Source organism: Heloderma suspectum, chromosome 13 (genome assembly GCF_057233095.1).
Source record: "Heloderma suspectum isolate Gila_16-S chromosome 13, 16-S_ref, whole genome shotgun sequence".
Classification (NCBI taxonomy): domain Eukaryota; kingdom Metazoa; phylum Chordata; class Lepidosauria; order Squamata; family Helodermatidae; genus Heloderma; species Heloderma suspectum.
Window position 1 is genome coordinate 2395285 of NC_139470.1, and position 20360 is coordinate 2415644.

Here is a 20360-nt window from a genome sequence, read left to right on the forward strand (position 1 = left end):
CCCCAGAAGGGGGTGCTTTTGCAAGTCCATGGCACCAGTGGTTATCGGGGGCAGGCGGGGGGATATCGTCTCAAGGTGCTATTCTCCCACTTTGCAAGTAGTCATGTGAATTGGCCAGTGTTGGAAACTGAGCAGCGAGGCAGATCGAGCAGGCGTGTTAGGGAGTGTCTACGATGGATTTGCAGGACACCCCATTGAGGGTGAGGCAGGCGGTCTCTTACCCCCTGGTTCCAATTTTGACGCTAAAAATGCCCCCCTCTGAGGCAATTCTGGCAATGGGGTGAGCCTGGTTTCTCAAGGGTCTGTTGGTCTTCGAGGGCCTTTCACCCGGTATGTGTGGTGTGATGATAAAGGGAGGGCCCTTGAGCATGTGAAGAGTGCCTGTTTCGCACCTCTGAATTCTCACCTGCCAGGAGGTTGGAGGTCTGCCGCGCCTCGTTCCCGAGTGGTCGCGTGCTCTTGGAGGGCGCCTCCACTTGCCCGGCTAGCGAGGCCGGGCTCCTCTGGTGTGGTCCTGCAGTGCCAGATACGTCCGTCCTTCAGAGAGCGCTCTGTGGAGTTCTCCCGCCTTGGTGGTGCTCCAAGGGTGGCGGGGACTGTGGGAGCGGGGGGGGGGGGCCTTGCCCGCGCAGCATGAATGGCCTCCTTGAGGAACGTTCCAGGTGTGTGCCAGGAACTCCACGAGGTGGCAAGAGGCCAGAGATGGGCACAGACCACCTTTTTCTTGCCACTGGCGGGGTGTGAGTGTCTAATTCCTTCCCTCCTGGAGGCTACTTCCTAACACAGAGAGGCAAGATAGATGAGGAGGAGAAAGGAGGCATTCAGGCTAAAATGCCCTAGACATTTCTTATAAATAATAAGGAGCCTGTATCAGCTTTATCTGGCTTTTTGCTCCGGTGTGTGTGTGTGTGAGATCAAACAGATGTCTGTGGCAAAAGCAGAGTTAAGATTTCAGCCAGGGATCGCAGCCCCAAAACCTGTTTGAAAGCCCTGGAATATGGCAGTCTGTGGCAAAGAGGTCACCTGGTCATATGCAGAGTGGCCTTCAGTAGCGCCAGACAACCAAGGCCATCCCTCTCACATCCAGAAACCAAGGGATCCGCTCCGCAGCGTGTGACTGATCCCTGGCACCTCTGTAGGGAATCTCAACTCTTCTTGGCTGCTCTGGTCTCCATCGTTCGTCGGGGCGGCTTATTCTCTGGAGGTTTGCTTACACACCCATTCCTTTTCCCTAGGAAGAAACCCCCCAGCACCAAAGGGCGTGCCCCCCGCCCCCCGCCCATCCTCAAGGTGTTCAATCGGCCCATTCTCTTTGACATCGTCTCCCGGGGCTCCACGGCTGACCTGGATGGCCTCCTCCCCTTCCTGCTCACCCACAAGAAGCGCCTGACGGATGAGGAGTTCCGAGGTGAGAGGGGCCATGGGGGGCAGGCGCTGAGGGGCTTGGAGCGCTCATGCGCAAAGCTGGATGCTGGCTGATGCAGCTGGAATGAATTTTGCGGGTGATGCCAATCGATGCATGCCCATTTGCTTAACATAATTTGGTGGCATCTTTTGGAGTGCAGATGTCCAATGAATTTCTGGGGGCAAGGATAAGGAAACAAAAGGTGGCGGTGAGGTGGGGATCCGTGCGCTTGAGGGGCAGGCGGCCGGATCGTGGAGGAGGAGCGACGATCTCCGTCCCGGAACGCCAGAGGTCTTGCCCAGGCCTGCTCCTGGAGACCAACGGCTGCTTTTTTCTGAACGTTGGAGGCAGTTTGGAAAAGGGGCTGCAGCTCACGGTGCTCAAACGGCCTTGGGCCCTCTGGTGAAACGGGTGTGGTGGGGCTTTCTAATTGTGTTTGGTGTGGTTTCAAGACCTGCACAGTCTGTTAGGCCAGGGGCAGTGGAAGCAAAGCTGCTCTCTCTTTATGGAATTATGGGTTGGGCAGCGGGGGGCCCTTCTCCAGCGCGCCCCCCCCCCGATCTCATAACCTACAAGCAAGACAGCCCAATTAGATGCAATCAGGCAAATCAGCATTTTTTTTTAAAAAGAAAACCATCTATTAATACAGACTTCCCCGTGCTGGCTGGGAATGATGGGATTTGAAGTCCAACACCAGGTTGGGGAAGACTGGACAAATGTCTCCTTGCCGAGTTAAATTCCTTGCCGTTTTCTCGAAAGGCGTGGTCTGACTCTGGCCTGGGATACCAACCAACATGCCCCACATGGTGTCAGACTTTCCTCTGTAAACATAAGTGCTAGAAAGCGGCTTCTGAAACCAAAAAGCAGTGGAGAATCCAAGGAGGCCAATGACGCAGTGCCGGGCCGCGCACGCATGGAGCGCAACTGCCCTGGAAATATGTATGATGATGGATCCAAAGGGGAGAGGGAGTGAAACTCAGCTACGTTTATCACAGCAGGATAGTGTCAATGCTGATTTACAGAGCCAGTGTGGCTTAGCAGCCAGCGTGTGGGGCTAGGACTGAGGAGACCTGGGTTCAAATTTCCATGCGGCCATTAAGCTTGCCGGGCGAACTTGGGCCAGTCTTTATCTCTTGGCTTAGCCTACCTTGCAGGGTTGTTGTGAGGATAAAAGGGGGAGAAGCATTTATGTTGCCTTTTGCTCCTTTGAGAAAAGGCAAGGTATACATGTAATAAATGGTGAGTGTGCCGCCTTGGGGAGTGAGTAGCGCCTCGTTCACGCTCCTGCTCCCATCCTTCCCTGCTTCCAGAGCCCTCGACTGGTAAAACATGCCTCCCAAAGGCCCTGCTTAACCTGAGCAGTGGCAAGAACGACACCATCCCACTGCTGCTGGACACTGCCGAGAAAACAGGCAACATGCGGGAGTTCATCAACTCACCCTTCCGTGACGTCTACTACCGAGGTAGGAACCCTGCTGGGCAGGGCCGGCCATGTGGAGGCCCCGGCACTCTGGCGCATGGGTCAGTCCGAGGCAGGCATGCTGGGATCTGAGCAGCGGTGCCTGGTGTGGCCACCCCCTGGGGCTGACACAGCCCCAGTCCCATCTTAACCTCCTTCCTAAGGGAGCCCAAAATCTGCACTTGAATTCTGGGACCTTTGTAACTCCTGCCAGTTAAACACTCCTGCATGTCTGTGCTTTTTTCCATCTTTCCATTTTTTGCTCCTGCTAGCTGAGGGGATTGGTGAGGGGCCCTGAGCCCTGAGATTTCATCAGGTGCTTCTTACAGGGTTCCTTGGTCTTAAGGGCTAGAAACATGCTGGCTTTGTTTTTAAATAAAAGCAGAGATCCCCAGTGAACTGATTTCACCACACTGGGGTCCTACGTTCTGTACATCTGCAGAACCACAAGGAAACACTGTGAAGGCAAAGCCGTGGTGGGGCTGTGGTGCACGCAGGGCAGAATGGTGGGCCTGACGGCTGGCGGGGCGGGGGGCTTGCTCCTGCAGGGCAGACTGCACTGCACATTGCGATTGAGCGGCGGTGCAAGCACTACGTGGAGCTGCTGGTGGAGAGAGGGGCCGACGTCCATGCCCAAGCCCGTGGGCGCTTCTTCCAGCCCAAGGACGAGGGCGGCTACTTCTACTTTGGTGAGTGGGAGTGGGGAGTGGGGAGCCTCCCTTGGGCCCCATCCTGTGCTTTCTGCAAGCTGCCGCCGTTGCCGTTACAATCACCCTTGTTATTTCTGTAGTGCCATCAATGTCTGTGGTGCTTTACCAAGCTCTGTAAGTGAAAGAGACAGGTCCCCGCCAGCAAGGAGCATACAATCTAAAGGTTGACAGCTGGGAAGACAATAGAGGAAGGGGGAGCTGAGAAACAGGGGCGGTGAGAGATGAAGGAGAACAAATGCGGCACACATACGTGGGCTTGGTTATGGGGGGTCGCCTTCCCCAAGCCAGCGCCCGTGAGATGGTTTGGACCGCAGCTGCCAGCATTCCTGACCATTGGCCATGAGGGCTGGGCCTGATTGGAGCTGAAGTCCAAAAGATCTGGAGGGCACCAGCTGGAGGAAAGCTGCAGTAAGGGATTAAACAGAGGCTTGGGGCTGAAGGGGTGAGGCCAAGGGCTACAGAGGAAAGGTGGATTTAGAGCAGGGATCTGGAGGAAGAGGGGCGAGGCGGGTGCCTTGGAGGTGTTTCGGGGGGGCAGTTTCAGGTGTCATGGGCAGCAAGCGAGGATGGGTGGAGTCGGTTGGATGGGAGCTCGGTCCATCCGCCTGCTCAGTGCAGGATGCAGCCACAGCACCCTGGCAGACGGTCACCCAGCCTCTGCTCAGACACCTCCAGCGAGGAAGAGCCCCCTCCCACCCCCGAGGCACAGTCTGGCCCGCCGTGGAGCAGCCCTCGCTCTTGGGACGGTTCTCCAAATGTTCCACCAAAATTTCCTTCCGTGCCCCCTCCAGCCATTGGTCCCAGTCCCGCCCTCTGGAGCCGTATTTCGCAGGCGCCACATTCTCCGAACATGCAAAATAAGCCACGCAGCAGTGTGGGAAGACCCTCGCATTCTGCCACCCCGAGTGCGTTTTCTGCCCTGGCTTTGTGGGCGTGCATCTGTCAGCAGCCCCCCTCCACCTGCCGGGTGGCTCAGCGCCTGTCTCTTCTGCCCCGCCCAGGCGAGCTGCCTCTCTCCCTGGCAGCCTGCACCAACCAGCCACACATCGTCCACTACCTGGCGGAGAACGCCCACAAGCAGGCCGACCTCCGCCGCCAGGACTCGCGCGGCAACACGGCGCTCCACGCCCTGGTGGCCATCGCCGACAACACCCGCGAGAACACCAAGTTCGTCACCAAGATGTACGACCTGCTGCTGACCAAGTGCGCCAAGCTCTTCCCGGACACCAGCGTGGAGGCCCTGCTCAACAACGACGGCCTCTCGCCCCTGATGATGGCTGCCAAGAGCGGGAAGATCGGGGTGAGTGGCCGCCCCGGGGCGGGAAGCACACCGGGCCCAGGGCCCACAGCTCAACGGCTGCTTGGCTGTGCCACGGGGCCCAGAGACCGTGTCCTCACAGCCCTTCCAACCCCGCAGGGCTGTTGTGAGGATAAAGTGGGGGATCCACGCACACTGACCAGAGCTCCTTGGCTCCCGGAGGAAGGGTTCTTTGGAGAAAGGTGCACAGGACAAACGATGGGATGTACTTCGGGTGGCCTGGATTGCGCGGTCGCCCAGCCTGGTTCACCGAATTTTGCAGGCGCTCCAGAGGGATGCTGCCTTGCAGTGGTGACCCTCCTGCCGCCCCCTCCAGCTTTTTTCTTCAAATCTGTCGAGGAGGGAAAGGTGGAGGAGCCCCCCAGGCCTTTGGGCTGGCAGCACTGGGAGCCCTCCGCCAGGAAGCAGCCTTGTAAGCGAGACAAGGCGACGACTGGGAGCCGTGAGCAGAATCCCAGTCGGCTCCTCACGACCCGAGAAGGAGGGCATGCCTGTGCCAGCACCACGCGTTGCCTTATCCCAGGTCAGAAGGTCCATCCAGGCCAGTCTCTTCTCTGACTGCCAGGTCTGGCTTGTCTCGGGCAAGGAAGGGTCTTCCCATCACCTGCTACTTTTAACTGGAGATGCTGCCGGGGACGGAACCAGGACCCTCTATGTGCACAGTAGGGGCTCCACCACTGGGCTATGCCCCCCCCCCCGTAAGCTGTAGATGACTGCAAATGTGAATAATATTAATTTTTTTAAAAATCTAAACTGCATCACTTCTAAAATAAACCCCGTAGCAACAGATCTCACCAGCACTGAGCAGTGCCTGTCTGTTCCCAGGCATGAAGCAAAGTGCTGGCGCAATGGTTGAAGCACCACGGGGCCGAGGGAGGAGGCCCCTGCCAGAGCAGCGCCTGCTCCCGTCCCAATCCGCCCAGACGTTGAGGCATCTTTGGAGGCGCCCCCCATGTCTGAGGTGGGGTGGGTGGTGATCAGAGCAAGACAGGGCGTGGTGCCCCACTTGATGAAATCCCTCCCCAGAGGGGCCCCCAGGAAAGACGTGTTTATTCTTCCAGGCTTTTAAAGGTAGTTTAATACATTTTTCTCTTTAAACACGTTGGGTGTTACGTTTTAGTTGGGTATTTTATTTTGTTTTTGTACACCAACCCTAGAAGTTTCACAGAGGGATGGCATAGAAATCTTGAAATGAACATAATGGGTTGGGGCCAGGATCTGCCCTCCACAAGATGAAGAGACCTTCTGTGAGAAGAAGGGCACCACTCACAGGAAGGGGGTCTCTCGGCCCAAGTTTTGGGGGGCCCTCCTGCCTACACCCCAGCAGGGTCTCTTGACTCTCTGTGTAGCATTTTCAGGGGGCTGGGGGGGAGGGGGAAGGGAAGTCCACTTCCGCCAACATAGTTGATCCAGCTCAAATCTGGGTCCAACCCAGAATAAACAAACTCCTCCCTTCCCTCCCCACTTAAAACAGGGAATTGTCTTCCCTAGCTTGCAAAAAGCCCACCCGTGTTCCAGTCAACTCCACGCTCCACCTCTTACTGTATTCTCACTATGAATTGTGAGTCCCTGGCCTTGCCACCCATCGTGCATAATATTTAGAGGAGGCATAATATTCAGAGTTCCCTGGCAGAGCCCCCGCTTTGCAGGCAGAAGGTCCAGGCTCACTGCCTGGCAGCATCTCCAGGTAGGGCTAGGAAAGCCTCCTGCCTGAAACCCCGGAGAGCCGCTGCTGCCGGTCCGTGTCGACAGTACCGGGCTAGACGGAGGGTCTGACTCAGCCTAGGGCTGCTTGCGGTGTGGACTTGCGTTTGGGAGCAGGACCCCGCCCCCGCTGCCTTGGCTTGTCCACGGCGGGGGCGGCTGCCCCCTGGGCTCGCCGTGCGACACCTGCCGCGGTGCGCCTGACCCCACGGCCCCTTCTGCCGGCAGATCTTCCAGCACATCATCCGGCGGGAGATCAAGGACGAGGACGCCCGGCACCTCTCCCGCAAGTTCAAGGACTGGGCCTACGGGCCCGTCTACTCCTCTCTCTACGACCTCTCCTCGCTGGACACGTGTGGCGAGGAGGTCTCGGTGCTGGAGATCCTGGTGTACAACAGCAAAATTGAGGTAAGGGCAGTGGTGCGGCAGAACCCGGGCTTGCGGCCTCGGACCGCCGGGACTTCTTTTATCTGCAGGGACGAGGATGCTGCTTGCCCCCCCACCCCCTCTCCCTCTGTGCTCGGCTGCAATCCTCACGGTACCTTGGGCGGGGGGGGGGGTAAATTGATTTTCCCATCAGCGATAGATAGTTGCAAGCGTCCCCTGTTGTAATGCAAAGCATTCTGCGGTGGCGTAGAAATGAAGGAGCAATTGAGAAGACCCACTGGCATTGCAGAAGCGCGACGAAAGCTCTATGTCTCACATGCACACGGGGGGCTCAACACCACTGCCTGCATATTTGGACTCGCCTTGGGGGCGTGGCTCTGCGGAGAGTCATGATGAGTGTCTGCGCTTCAGCATTTACCACGACACCGCTGGGGAAGGGCTGGGGTGTGAACGGCGGCAGCTTCCGTCGACAGCGTGGCTCTTTGGCTCCCATTGGGCGGATGGTGCTTTTGCTCATGGCGTTGCTTTCCCCCCGTCTGCCGCCCCCCCATCCAGAACCGCCATGAGATGTTGGCCGTGGAGCCCATCAACGAGCTACTGCGGGACAAGTGGCGCAAATTCGGCGCCGTCTCCTTCTACATCAGCGTCGTCTCCTACCTCTGCGCCATGGTGATCTTCACGCTGGTGGCCTATTACCGCCCCCTGGAGGGCACCGTGAGTAGCGCTCTTTGCCCCGCCACCCCGGGAGGCTGCCAGGGCTGCGGTGCGGGCAGCAGCGGAGCAATGGCATCGGGGCTCTGTGGGGCCCGGACCCCCATCGTAATGTCCCACAATGTACCCAACGTATGTTCGTGTCTGTAGCCTGTCTCTCGGTCTGGAAGATCTGGAAGATAAGTAGGGGGAGTGGAGAAAAGGTATTCCTAATTAGCCACAGGACGTAGAACAGAGGGGCTGCACGTCAGGCTCCCCAGATGACCCCACCAGTGGCAGAGCGCTGGGCAAGGGCAACAGCGCTGGGCTGTAATTGGGAAGACTCGGGTTCCAATGTCCTCACACCATGAAGCTTACTGGGTGACTTTGAAGTCTCTTTCTGTCTAGCCTTCCTTCCAGGGTTACTATGTGGATAAGGGGGGCGTGGTTTGACTTTGTGCACTACCCTAAGCTACTTGGAGGAGGAACAGGGTAAATAAACAAACAGCCAGTAAACAAACCATAATTTATAAAGGATGTGGTGGCTAAGAATGGAGCCTCCATGTTCAGAGGTAGTCTACCTCTGCCTAATCAGGCTCAGGACTGGCAGCAGGGGTGGGCTGTTTCCACCCTGTGAGTAGCCGGTGGACTTCAGCTGGGGCCGCCGGTCCCCGGTTGCTGTTGGGTGGTGGAGCACAGCCCGTCCGACTGAGCAGGGCAGATCTTGCGCTCCTGCAACAGAGCCCTTGCTCCTGCATGCGGCTCCTGGGAAGCACGGAGCAGGGCCAGGAGCTCTGTTCTGGAACAGCCTCTCAGCACCACCTCTTCTCTCCCCTCCGCCACCCCCAGCCCCCATACCCTTACACCACCGCCACCGACTACCTGCGCCTCGCCGGAGAGATCGTCACGCTGTTCACGGGTGTCCTCTTCTTCTTCACCAACGTAAGTGTGGCCTGGGCGTTCCCTGGCCCCCTCCTCCTTTCCCTCTTCCTCCCACCACCCCGGCACCCTTCGTCCCCCTCCCTCCGCTTGCACACCGGACCCTCGCCTCTCTTCCGCTCCCATGACACACCGCAACCCATTTCTCCTTCTCCGTCCTAGGTCCTTTTTCCAACCACATCTCCGCAGGAGGGCTGTCACCCAATTAAAGAACTCAGGCAGAGCAATCCTATAGGATGCGGGGAGAGGGACCCTTTGGCAGAGAAATCGCCACTTCCTGAGGCTGGCCGGGGCAGAAGGGGCGCGGTCTTGGCGCTGGTCTTTCCTTTTCTAAAATTTCCCCTCCCGTTGGTTTCAGCAGGAGGGAAAATAAGTACTCCAGCTCCACGCTCTCCCCCCTCCCCCCCCCGTCACAGGGGCATGTACAGGAAACGAGGGGATCCACCAGACCCGATGCCTCCCCAAATCTGCATGACTGCGTGTAAATGAAGCTACGCTATGGCAGGAAAGGGCCATTTTCTTCTTTTTTTCTAAGCTGATGTGTGCGTATGTTGGAGCAGACGCCAGATCAGAAGTAGCGTTCCCTCCTGCGTGAGAGTCAAAGGCCACCAGTGGCTACTAGTCCTGCTGGCTCTATGCTACCTCCAGTACCAGAGACAGTATGTCTCTGTACACCAGTCGCTGGGGAACGTGGGCGGGAGGGGGCTGTTGCGCGCCTGTCCTGCTTGTGGGCTTCCATGGGCAGCTGGTTGGCCTCCGTGAGAACAGGATACTGGATGGGATGTCCCTGGGCCTGATCCAGCCTCAGGGCTCTTCTGATGTTCTCTTCTGAGATGGCGCCTGCCAAGGGCGTCTTTAGAAGGACTCAGCAGCCCCCAGCAGCCTCCTCCCGTCTTGCGCAGAGGCCGTTTCTGCTGCACTTCCGTGGCGCACGGAGAGACGGTGGGCGAATGCCGTTTCTTTAGTGTATCTGCCTTTTGTTTCTGCTTTTTAGGAAAACAGGGTTTTAAAAAGAGAGGAATACCCGGTAAATTTTTCATAAGCCAAACAAGGTACTGAAGAAGATTCCCAGTGATGCACGAGCCGGGGGTGTTCTCATCCCTCCCCCTGACACTGAACAAAACTGGAATATGTGATGCAAAAGAGCAGCAGTCGCAAGAAGGGTCATGCAAGAATGAGCCGATTGCTCTCAACTCGCATTGTCTATGAAGTCACAGAGTTCAGCCCCCCCTGAAGTTGCAGAATTGGGCCAAGTCCTCAGCCCCACGCAGTCGCTGGGTTTCAAGAGGGACGTGAAGAGTGCTAGGTGCCCCTAGCAAGCGTCAGCGGCAATGTTATTCTTTTTTTTAACTGTGGAGATTGCCAAAGAACGGAGACTCGACACTACAACTGCCTTAAGTAGCTGGTGCCAGGGCTCATCCTGCTCTGTTATTAAACTCTGCCTTCATGTGATCCTAAACCAGCCTTCCCCAACCCGGCTGCCTCCAAAGGCACCCAACTACAATGCCCATCATCCAGCTGGGGATGATGGGAGTGGTAGTCAGCCACATGTGGAGGGCCCCGGGTTGAGGTCATCTCCGTAGGCCCATAGCTGATTGCTCTGCCCATGGAAGTTCAGAGAGCCTTTCGAACCCCTTCCAAGCATGCAAATCTTGCTTCTTTAACGGACTGACCGTTCCCAGTTGCTGAACGTGGCGCGGAGGGCCCTGCATCCTTTTCCAGCTTGGATCTGTCTTGCCTGTGTCCTCTCTCGCTCCCCAGATCAAAGACCTGTTCCTGAAGAAGTGCCCAGGGGTAAATTCCTTCTTCATAGACGGCTCCTTCCAGTTACTCTAGTGAGTTCAAAAGAGGAGAGATTTGGCTCAGTTTCTTCACTGTGAGGGTTTGGGGCTGACTGGGAGGCTTCAAGCGACTGTGGGGGCTGATGAGCCTTCCTGGCGGCCTCTCCAAGCCCAGCGGTGCACTCTGGTGGCCTCTCAGGGTCAGGCACATGTCCAGAGCTTAGGTCTGTCCTTAGGTATCCTGAGTTGCCCAGTCCCAAATTAAGCGTTCTCTGCCCCTCCGGCCAAAGAGTGCCAGCGCAAAGGACGCATGGGTGATGAGGGTTCAAATGGGGGCCTTCCCTGCCATTGGGGCACTTGCGGGGTGCTGCCCCACTCAGACACAACCATCTGCCCCGCTTAAAGAACCCCGGCAGCCTCAGGCGTGGGGCTGGCAAGTGTGTGCGTGGCTGACGCCCCCACCCCCGCCCCATGTCTGCCTCTGCATGGGCACTGACTTGTTGTCCCTGCCGTCTCCAGCTTCATCTATTCGGTCCTGGTCCTGGTCGCCGCTGCCCTCTACCTGGCGGGCATCGAGGCCTACCTGGCCGTCATGGTTTTCGCGCTGGTGTTGGGCTGGATGAATGCACTCTACTTCACCCGAGGACTGAAGCTGACAGGGACCTACAGCATCATGATCCAGAAGGTGAGGGGGCCGAGGGCAGGGCAGTGGGGGGCCTCCCAGGTCTGGGCAGGGCCAAATTCCTGAGCTGCGCTCCCAGCGCTGCGGCTTGAGCCTTCCTCAGAGTCGTGTTGTCTGAAGTGACCGCTTTTGCCCAGCAGTGCTGAGCCCAGCCTTCTCCAAGCAGGTGCTTTCAGGTGTGTTGGGCTACAACTCCCATCACCCCCAGGCTGGGATGATGAGAGTTGTAGTCCAACACATCTGGAGGGCATCTAGTTGGGGCACACCTGGAAAGCGCCTGGTTGGAGAAGGCTGGGTTCAGCAGTGGGGTTTATACTGTTAGGGCTGGGTCCAGATTTACCCTGGATCACCTGCAATGGCAGAAGTGGATTTCCCTTCCCACGGCAGCCCTGAAAATGCTACACAGGGTCAGGAGACCCCGCCGAATGGGGTGACCTGTGGTCTGGGGGAGAGCCCCAAAACCTGGCAGAGGGACCTTCGGTGAGCGGAGCTCTTCCTCTCATGGAAGGCAGGTCCTGTCTCCGACCCTCACGCTGTGGCCACATTCAACCCACTCTTGTCTGTTTTCTCCCTGCCTCTTTGTGGCCGCTGTTTCTTCAGCCGTTGAGATCGCTCACGCAGCACGGTCCAGAATCCGCTGCCTTTTAGCTCACTGGTTTCTGCAGGTGTTTTAAGGTTTGCCTGAACTCGCTGCCCTTGTGCAGAAGGCTGTGACTGGCATTCTCTGTTTGCAGATCCTGTTCAAAGACCTCTTCCGCTTCCTCCTCGTCTACGTGCTTTTCATGATCGGCTACGCGTCGGGTAAGGCAGACGCTGCTGAGGGCTGGGGACCTGCCCTGCCGGGCTGGCTGTTCAGCTTGCATGTCAGAGTGCTGACCCTGCCCGTCAGCCAACAGACGCTCTCGTGGACTTGCAAAACTTCCACTGGAAATTCTCCCCTCATTTTGCTTCTTTTACCAGAGCAACTTTGTCAGATATTAGATACTGTTGGATTTTGAGGTTTTCAAAAACAACCGGCAGGCTGTAGAATGTCAGATCTGCCAACTTACTGCATCACATTATCACCTTCAGCTCTTTTATTTACGAGCTTTAAAAATCAAACAATAAATTAACACAAATTAAAATAAATTGTGGCAATTTTATAATGAAAACAAAACCCAAACAGCCAATTAAACAAGCCAGCCCAGTCATACAATAGCAACAACATCTCAGCCAAACCGCCGCACTCCTGGACAGGGAAGTTTTTTCTGCTTTCCTCCTGGGTGGACGCAATGAACAGGTGCGTCTCTTTCAGGGGAGAAGCGAGTTCCACATGGAGGGTACCAACGCAGAACAGGCCCTGCTCCTCAGCGACACCCGCCTGAAATTGGAGCAGAGCCTCTCTCCAGCCTGAAATGTGGGTTGAGGTGGGAAAACGTTCTGGAGAGTATCTTAAAAAAAAATTCTAAAACTGAAATGGCATTTTGCATACACAACATGGCGGACCTTCAGAGTTCAAATGAGTTGAATTTTGAAGCTTTATATGAAGGCAATTTGAAGTCCTGTTAATAAACAAGTTGACTTGATAGTGTTATGCAGTAACTTTCTAGGCTCAGTTTTCTACACCATGTTCCCCCCCCTCAAGCTCCTAAACCCAACAGCAATGATAACTGGAAGTGTTTCTGTAAAGAAATTTGAATTAGTGGGAACCTCGCTTTGAAGTTTTGCAAATGAGTCAGAACGATTTAGCCTCGAGAACCTCCCCTCCCCAAATTCAAGTCCATTTGCCACGGTGGTGGGGAACTTGTGGCTGAACTTCATGCGGGCTGTGGTGTCTGCCTGCCAGCATGGATCATGAGGAGTTAACTACAGCTCCTAGCATACCCAGCCATTGGGATCACCCACTGGGGATCATGGGAGTCATAGCTGACCCTTCTTCAACTCCCATGATGACAGTCTGAAGCAGATAACCGTGCCAAGACACTGACTGCGTCTGTTTGTGCTCTTAAAGGCAAGTGCAGGCAGGGGAGGAAGGGTGGGGGGCCTTCTGCAAAGGGGCAAGGATCGGGCCCTGGGATAAGGGAGCGGTCAGATCGGCATGTTGGCGTCTCTGGCAGGGCGACTTCTTAACCACTTCTCCTGCTTCCATTTGTCCACTAAGATACACACCCACCATGCGGCTCTTACTTCCAGGAGGGTTAAAGATGCAGGGACGCTCTCGCTCAGGTTGCGGGGGGTGGGGTGGGATTCCATGAAGGTGGAGAACCCTGTTGCCCTTGCATGCGAAGGAAGCCCTCCACAAATGTCCCATGGAGGGATTTTTTTGCAGTGAGAAAAGCTGCCCCCCCCCCCAGACATACTGTTGACTCTGGCCCCGCCATGCGGCCCTCAATATAGTGCCACCCAAGGGAATGCAGCCCTCACAGACTCCCCCACCCCCGCTTGCCGTTGCTTGGCACAGCTGGCCACGATTCCCTGCTCCCATCGTTTCTGCAGCGTTGGTCTCCTTGCTGAACCCCTGCCCCAGCATCGAGGCCTGCGACGAGGGCCGGTCCAACTGCACGGCACCCGCCTACCCCTCTTGCCGGGATAGCAAGACCTTCAGCACCTTCCTGCTGGACCTCTTCAAGCTGACCATCGGCATGGGGGACCTGGAGATGATCGAGAACGCCAAATATCCCGGGGTCTTCGTCATCCTCCTCGTCACCTACATCATCCTCACCTTCGTCCTCCTGCTGAACATGCTTATCGCCCTCATGGGAGAGACCGTGGGCCAGGTGTCCAAGGAGAGCAAGCAGATCTGGAAGCTGCAGGTAGGAGGCACCCCAGGGGCTGTGACGATGTCAAAGCAGCGCCTGCGCAAGGAAGACGCTTCTCTGGCTGCTGGGAAAGCACTGGACGTTTCATCCCTTCCAAATCAGGGGTGGGCAACATGCAGGCTGCCTGTGCCCCCCCCCCCAAACACCTAACTTGCTGTGGCAGCAGCAAGACAAGGCAGCCAATGTGCTCGAAAGCATGCTGGGCAGGGAGCCCCCCAAGAGCACGGTGCTGCTGCCGCCACGCAAGTCGTGTGCCTCCCGCATGCCTGCTTTCCAGGCCAAATGGCCACAGGGAGCTCAGCAGCAGCTGGGGGGCGGCCCTCGGTGGGTTCCCGGGGATGGGCAGCGTACGCCCTGGCCCCCAGAAGTTGCCCAGGTCTGCTCTAGATGGAAGTCTGGAAACGCCCGGCTGCAGGGGAGCAGCTCGACAACATACTGTCTACCATGGAAATGACGAGATAAGGGGGCTCCATGCTGCAGGCATGTCATTCATCATACATTGTGGAAGTGAGCATGGCAAGAGCAATTCAGAGCTCAAGAATCTAGGGCGGATGTGTCAAAGGCTTCCTATGTTTTTCTGTGTTCGTGTGTGTGTGTGTGGCAAGATTGAGGCAAGGGTGGTTATAGGCTGGATTCCTGCTCCCAAGCCTGTGATTTGCCTCCCCTGCAAGTACTTATGGGGCAGCTTCCATTTTTGCAGCTTCCACAAGGAGCTCCAGAAGCGTGTTTAGGCCCCCATGTGATCGATCCCTGTTAGAGAAGACAGCTTGGCTTGCCTCGCTGCCAGCCCTCACCGGCCTTGCCAAGCCTGTCCCTAGCCGGCTGCCTGAACTGGCCCTGCAGCCTGCATGGCTGAGGGCTGGCGGGGCTGGGAGCACGTGCCGGGTGAACGATGGACTTGGCGCGCTGGGCCCTGGCCTCACGGTTTTCCTGCCTTCTCTGCTCATAGTGGGCCACCACCATCCTGGATATTGAGAGATCCTTTCCCGTGTTTATCAGGAAAGCCTTCCGCTCGGGAGAGATGGTCACTGTTGGAAAGTCCTTGGACGGGACACCTGACCGAAGGTGGTGTTTCAGGTAAATGCTGGGATCCTCACAGGGAGGGAGTGTTTGGGCAGAGCTTTTCTTCTCAGAGGAGGTCTTTGAGCCAGAGTTGTGTGGACCGCAGGCTTAAAAGGAACGTGATACTCAAAATTCTGTGCCGAGGGAATAATCCCGATTTTGCATCAAGTAAAATAGGATTTGGCACTTGGTATAAATCATGTGGATTGGCCCAAGCTTTTACTTTGCATAATTTGTTTGGCATTGCTCAGCAGAGGCGGAAGGAGCTTGGCAGTCTGTCTAAGCCCTCCTCGCCCACCTGACCCCTGAGAATTCAGCGGGCTTTGCCCACACATTTGCAACCTTATCCTTATGGCCATAAGGGCTAGAAATTTGAGGTGCAGAGGAAGCGGTGTTCCATGCCCCAGTTCAACGCCACTTCCTCCAGTCCTGGGGAATTACCCTGGAGGAGGCAAATGGAGCCTTTCCTGGAGCCGCCACCAATGGGGCCACGCGCTGAGGTTTTGCAGCCAAGGAGAAGTCTCCTCTGTCTTCAAATGTTGCTCCACATTCCTTTTCTTCTCCTCCAAACTGGCTTCATTTTTCTGACCTGATTCCGCCCAACCAACTTAAGCCCAGGGCAGGCAACAACTGTTTGGAACTAGTCTTTGATCTGAAACTAGCTGCTTTCTGAGGCCTCTTGGTGGGTGGGTAGGGTGCGCCAAAGTGCTGCTGGCAAAGGGTCTGGCCCAATAGAACAGTTGCCCTTCTAGCCCTGCATGGCTACCTCAGCTGGCATTTGTCTCTCACCCCCCCCCCCCGGCGCTAACTGCTCCGCTTCTTTCTTCCCAGGGTTGATGAGGTGAACTGGTCTCACTGGAACCAGAATTTGGGCATCATCAATGAGGACCCCGGAAAGAACGACACTTACCAGTACTACGGCTTCTCCCATACGGTGGGCCGGCTGCGGAGAGGTGAGTGGCGGCAATTGCTGGGGTCTGTGTGGAAGGGCAGTGGCTCATTCAGTGGGGAACGGGCAGCCTCCCTGTGAAGGCAGCTCATTCTGCTGCCTCTCTTAGCTACCTGATGCAGACACGCAGCAGAATCGCTCCCCATCACCCCCACAGTGGCCAAGTGCATGACTGTGAACTTGCCATCTTCCAGAGATGCAGCAAGCAGACTCCTGGGGGAGGGAGGCAGCGGCAGCACAAGAACTTTATTTCATTATTTATGTATTTATTAAATGTGTATTCCGCCTTTCCATCAAAAATGGCACTCAGCAGCTAACAATAATAAAATGCAGATAAAACAGAATCTTCATTAAAACATACAAAACAAAGCAATGAAAAGCACAATTAAAACACACAGCAATAAAAGAACAATCAGCACCCAACTTTTCATTAACACATTATTAAGGAGCAGTTCTCTCCTATGTCACTTAGTTTGGGAGCTGCGACAATAACATCTTTCTGCCTTTTTTTTTTTTTTTTTGAAGTTGTGTTCTGTTTCTGCTTGCCCCAGCTCTTTTTAAAAATATGATTATTCTTAGCAAATATATGTGGATACATCTACATAGAGCGCAAATGGCAGTTTATAACCATATGACAAGAAGAATGCTTGTTTCCTGTTAGACTTTAGATATGCCAAGTCTTCATTTCTGTTTAAAAATGAATTAATTTAAAGAACCATATTTTCCCTCTCCTATTGATATAAATTCAATCTACAAAATTCAGCAAGTAGTACCCAGTTAGCTACACACCTGCTGGCTTCTGAGATCTCACCCAAGGGGTTGGAAACCTGTTTTACCTAAGACTCTCTCCCCGTCCACCCCCTTCCTTTGCTGTGAATTTATTTTGTGCATTCAGTTTTTGCAAAAAGAGTTCAGTAGTCTCCATTGTATTTATTGTTTTGCACCCACATTTCTCAGGAAAGCAGTGGGGCTCCAGAGCCATCTGCTGTGTTTCCAAATTATATTTATTTTTAGTTATTTATTAACAATCTTTAGGCCAGCTTTTTAGAATACAAACCCTCTTAAGGTAGTTTACAAGATAAAACAATATAACAATAACATCAGAATGAATAAACAGACATCCCACCCCGCAAAACAAACAAAAAACACTGCAGTCAAAACTATCAGCAGTCTTATAAAAAACACACAAACAAAGTGCAAAGAAGGCCATTGGAAAGTCCTTGTGTCTTGTAGTCTTTCCCAACAACCTGTAGTGATGGGGGTTGGTGGCCTTCAGCTGATGATGCATTCTGGAGATGCAGGGGCCACTGCAGAGAAGGCCCTCTTCTCCCTCGTATCCACCGTGACTGTCCTCAGGGGAGAGCAAGTGGACTACTTGCTTCCTAAAAATTGGCAACAAGCGTATTTAGTTAAATGGGGCAGCTTTTTAAAAAATTAAGCACATTCATTTCAGTGTTTCAAGGAAACTATACCTCAGACAGGGAATTTGAGGCTCTCCAGATACTGCTGCATTACAAGTCCCATCATTCTTGACCATTGTGCCTGTGTCCAGCACAACAGCTGGAGAGCCAGAAATCGCCCCCCCTCCAATGTGTATACTTCTAAAGTTATAGACACAAAACAGTGGGCAAGTCGGCACAGGAGGAGGGACTGAAGGCTGTGAAGGGGGGTGGGATGGGTATGCATGTGGCCAGTCACCAGGAGCAGCAGGTATGCTGACCTTCCACCGAGGTAAGTGCTTCCAGAGGTGTGGCTCTCCTGTCCCAAACTGAATGGCAGGGGAGGGGCAATGGTGCTGGTAGAGGAAGTGGGATCCGGCTGCCTTGACCCAGGCTCCGTGACCAACGGAAGTCCACTTGCTCTCCCCTGGGAACAGTCACATTGGTGGATACAAGGGAGAAGAGGGCCTTTTCTGCAGCTGCCCCTGCATCTCCAGAATGCATCACCAACTGAAGCCCACCAACTTGTCCCATCAGCCAGGACAGCTAGGCTGGTGAGGACTAGGGAGAGGGCCTTTTCTGTGGTGGCTCCCACTCTGTGGAATTCCCTCCCTAGTGACCTCCACCATGCCCCCTCTTTGATGAGCTTCTGCTGGGCTTTGAAAACCCGGCTGTTCAGGCGGGCGTTTGGGGTGGGTCAGGGTTTTTTAGAGCAGTGTTGTTTTGTCATGTTCTTTTGTTCAGTTGATCATGTAAATTTGTTATTAGTATTGTACGCTGACAGATGGGCGGCAAATGAATCAATAAATAAACTCTCTCTCGGTGCAGATCGCTGGTCAACGGTGGTGCCGCGGGTGGTAGAGCTGAACAAGAACTCGCATCCGGATGAGGTGGTGGTACCGCTGGACAGCATGCGATCGCCCCAGGCGAATGAGCACAAGCCAAGTTACCCCCAGAGCTGGAGGAGGGAAGACTCTCACATCTAAGCCCAGGGGGAAGAGGGGGTGAGGGAGGAGCGCTTAGGGCCCAGTCTCTTAACTGATCACAGTGTGCACCCAGCCTCTCTCTCCCCCCGTGCAGCCTTGGGGTACAGGACTCGGGTCCAGCATTGATGGAGCCGCCCTCTTTGTTCTCCAGCCTAAAACAAGGGTCATGGTTGTGATCTGTAGAAAGTGGCAGCCCCACCCACTCCAAGCAGCGGACAAGCATCTGCCATGCCGTTGACTCGAAGGGGACGAGAGCGGCCCCGTCTGTTTTGAGCTCCAAACTTGCATCTCAGAAACACCAACAACGCACAAGCCAAGGTTCTCGGCATGCCAAATTATGCACTGCAACGGGCACAGATGCACCGTGGCCCAGAGGTGAAGCCCCATGCCCCTGAAGTCCAGTTATCCAGAGGTGCTGTTCAAGTGAGATGCAGTCCTTGCCTCCCAGAGTGCAGGGACACCTGGGCATTAGACGCTCATTCCGCCAAGGACCGCTTGCCTTTCCTACCAGTTTTATTTTGCACAAGGCTTTATCTCAGTATTTATATAGTAATACATGCCAAGGCACACCAACGGGCCTCCTTGCATTGTTTGGATGTGGCCTTCTAAACAGAACCTCACTGAGAGCGGTACCTCTGTTTCTTAAAAAGATGCACAGCTAGGGCCTGCACAGCAGGAGGGTTGGCAACTTGCAGTCCAACACCATCTTGAGGGCCACAACTTCCATCAGCCCTAGCCAGCATAGCCCATGGTGAGGGATGATGGGAAATGCAGTCCAAACCTGGAGGGTCACACATTGCCCACCCCTGCTATGCAGTGCTAAGTACCCTTAAGTGCCTTGATTTCAAGGAGCAGGGGGTGTCCCAGGGCTCCTAGAAGGAGGGCATCTTCTCTCCCAGGTTTTCGGTTCACGCAGTTCTTCTTCTGAACAGAAAGATTAGCATTCCCCATGCATACCAAGGGATGAGCTACATAAGCAGCAGAATCACATGGTTCTAGACCAGGTGTCCCCCAGTGTGATGCCCACAGGTGCCTCCAATGGTGCCCACACAGCTCTTCACTCTGCCACCTTCAAAATAAAAATATAAAAAATGATCATTAGGGCGCCAGGCTCTCCTTCCTGTTCCTGATCAGCTGTTTAGCAGGTAGGAAGAGAAAGCAAGGCAAAGGGGGTGAGGGGAGAGAAAGAGCGGGGCTAGGAGCAGGGAGAAACAGCAAGGTAAAGGGGTGACTGGGAGAGAAAGAGCAAGGCTAGGCGCTAGGAAGGGAGAGAAATAGCGAGGCTGGGAGTAGAGACAGAGAAGCACGGCAAAAGGGAAAGATTGGTGTGGATGGAAGAAAACTGGGTGGACCAGGAAGCAGCTCTTTCCCCAAATTCCCATAGGTGCCCGCAGGTCCAGAACAGTTGAGGGCCCCTGACCGTACCATTTCAGTCTGCAGACAAGGGATCGTGGTTTTGAATGCTTCAGGGCGTAGGACGAAGCCTGCAGCCCTGAGGTGGTTCAGTCAAGCAAGAGCTGCACCCCGTGATTCTGCGGGTTGAGTAGCATAGCTCTCCATCATTTCCCATAACGCCCGGAATTCCTTGTGGTCTTCTCTCCATAAGCAAGGTGACCTGATTACACTTTTGGTCCAAGTAGTTTATATATTAAGCGGTATAATTTTGTCATGGGGGAGAGAACAGAAAAGAGCTACCCCCAGATCCAAGCACGTGAAGTGTTAATACCCTCCCAGCAGAAGGGGTTGTCAGAGAATGTGGCATGGAGGTAATGGTTTCTGAATCACAATCAGGGAAAAAAAAAACCCTAAACGTCACTCCACCAGCTTATAGCAAAGTCTCCAAATTGCTGGAGGAAGGGTGGGGTTTTCCTATTAAAATGGGATACAGAAAAAAGCATTCAGCATGATCTGGGTGAAGTGCCAGTGCAGGTTGGAAACTGAGCCACAAGAGGGCAGCACACACCAGAGGATAACCTGGCACAAGTTCTTCCACAAAGGCGGCGGCGGCGGGGGGGGGGGGGGTTGCCAACAGAATTTATGACCCTTAGGTG

At 54.9% G+C, this 20360-nt stretch overlaps 1 protein-coding gene across 6 annotated transcripts in view; it reads left to right on the plus strand.

The window, feature by feature from the left end:
- The window catches only part of TRPV4 (transient receptor potential cation channel subfamily V member 4), a 39836-nt gene extending 19544 nt beyond the window's left edge, over positions 1 to 20292 (plus strand). For 4 of the 6 annotated variants that reach the window (XM_084820233.1, XM_084820234.1, XM_084820235.1 and 1 more), the window contains exons 4-17: positions 1236 to 1408; positions 2716 to 2868; positions 3413 to 3553; positions 4366 to 4874; positions 6825 to 7004; positions 7539 to 7697; positions 8523 to 8615; positions 10374 to 10447; positions 10913 to 11078; positions 11810 to 11876; positions 13551 to 13867; positions 14823 to 14950; positions 15767 to 15888; positions 18152 to 20292. In XM_084820233.1, coding sequence (XP_084676359.1) covers positions 1236 to 1408; positions 2716 to 2868; positions 3413 to 3553; positions 4366 to 4874; positions 6825 to 7004; positions 7539 to 7697; positions 8523 to 8615; positions 10374 to 10447; positions 10913 to 11078; positions 11810 to 11876; positions 13551 to 13867; positions 14823 to 14950; positions 15767 to 15888; positions 18152 to 18309 — 2440 coding nt within the window. In that variant the 3' untranslated portion in view covers positions 18310 to 20292. The remainder of the gene's footprint in view (positions 1 to 1235; positions 1409 to 2715; positions 2869 to 3412; positions 3554 to 4365; positions 4875 to 6824; positions 7005 to 7538; positions 7698 to 8522; positions 8616 to 10373; positions 10448 to 10912; positions 11079 to 11809; positions 11877 to 13550; positions 13868 to 14822; positions 14951 to 15766; positions 15889 to 18151) is intronic. The other 2 variants (XM_084820238.1, XM_084820237.1) reach the window with 1 other exon arrangement.
- The last annotated feature ends 68 nt before the right edge of the window (positions 20293 to 20360 follow it).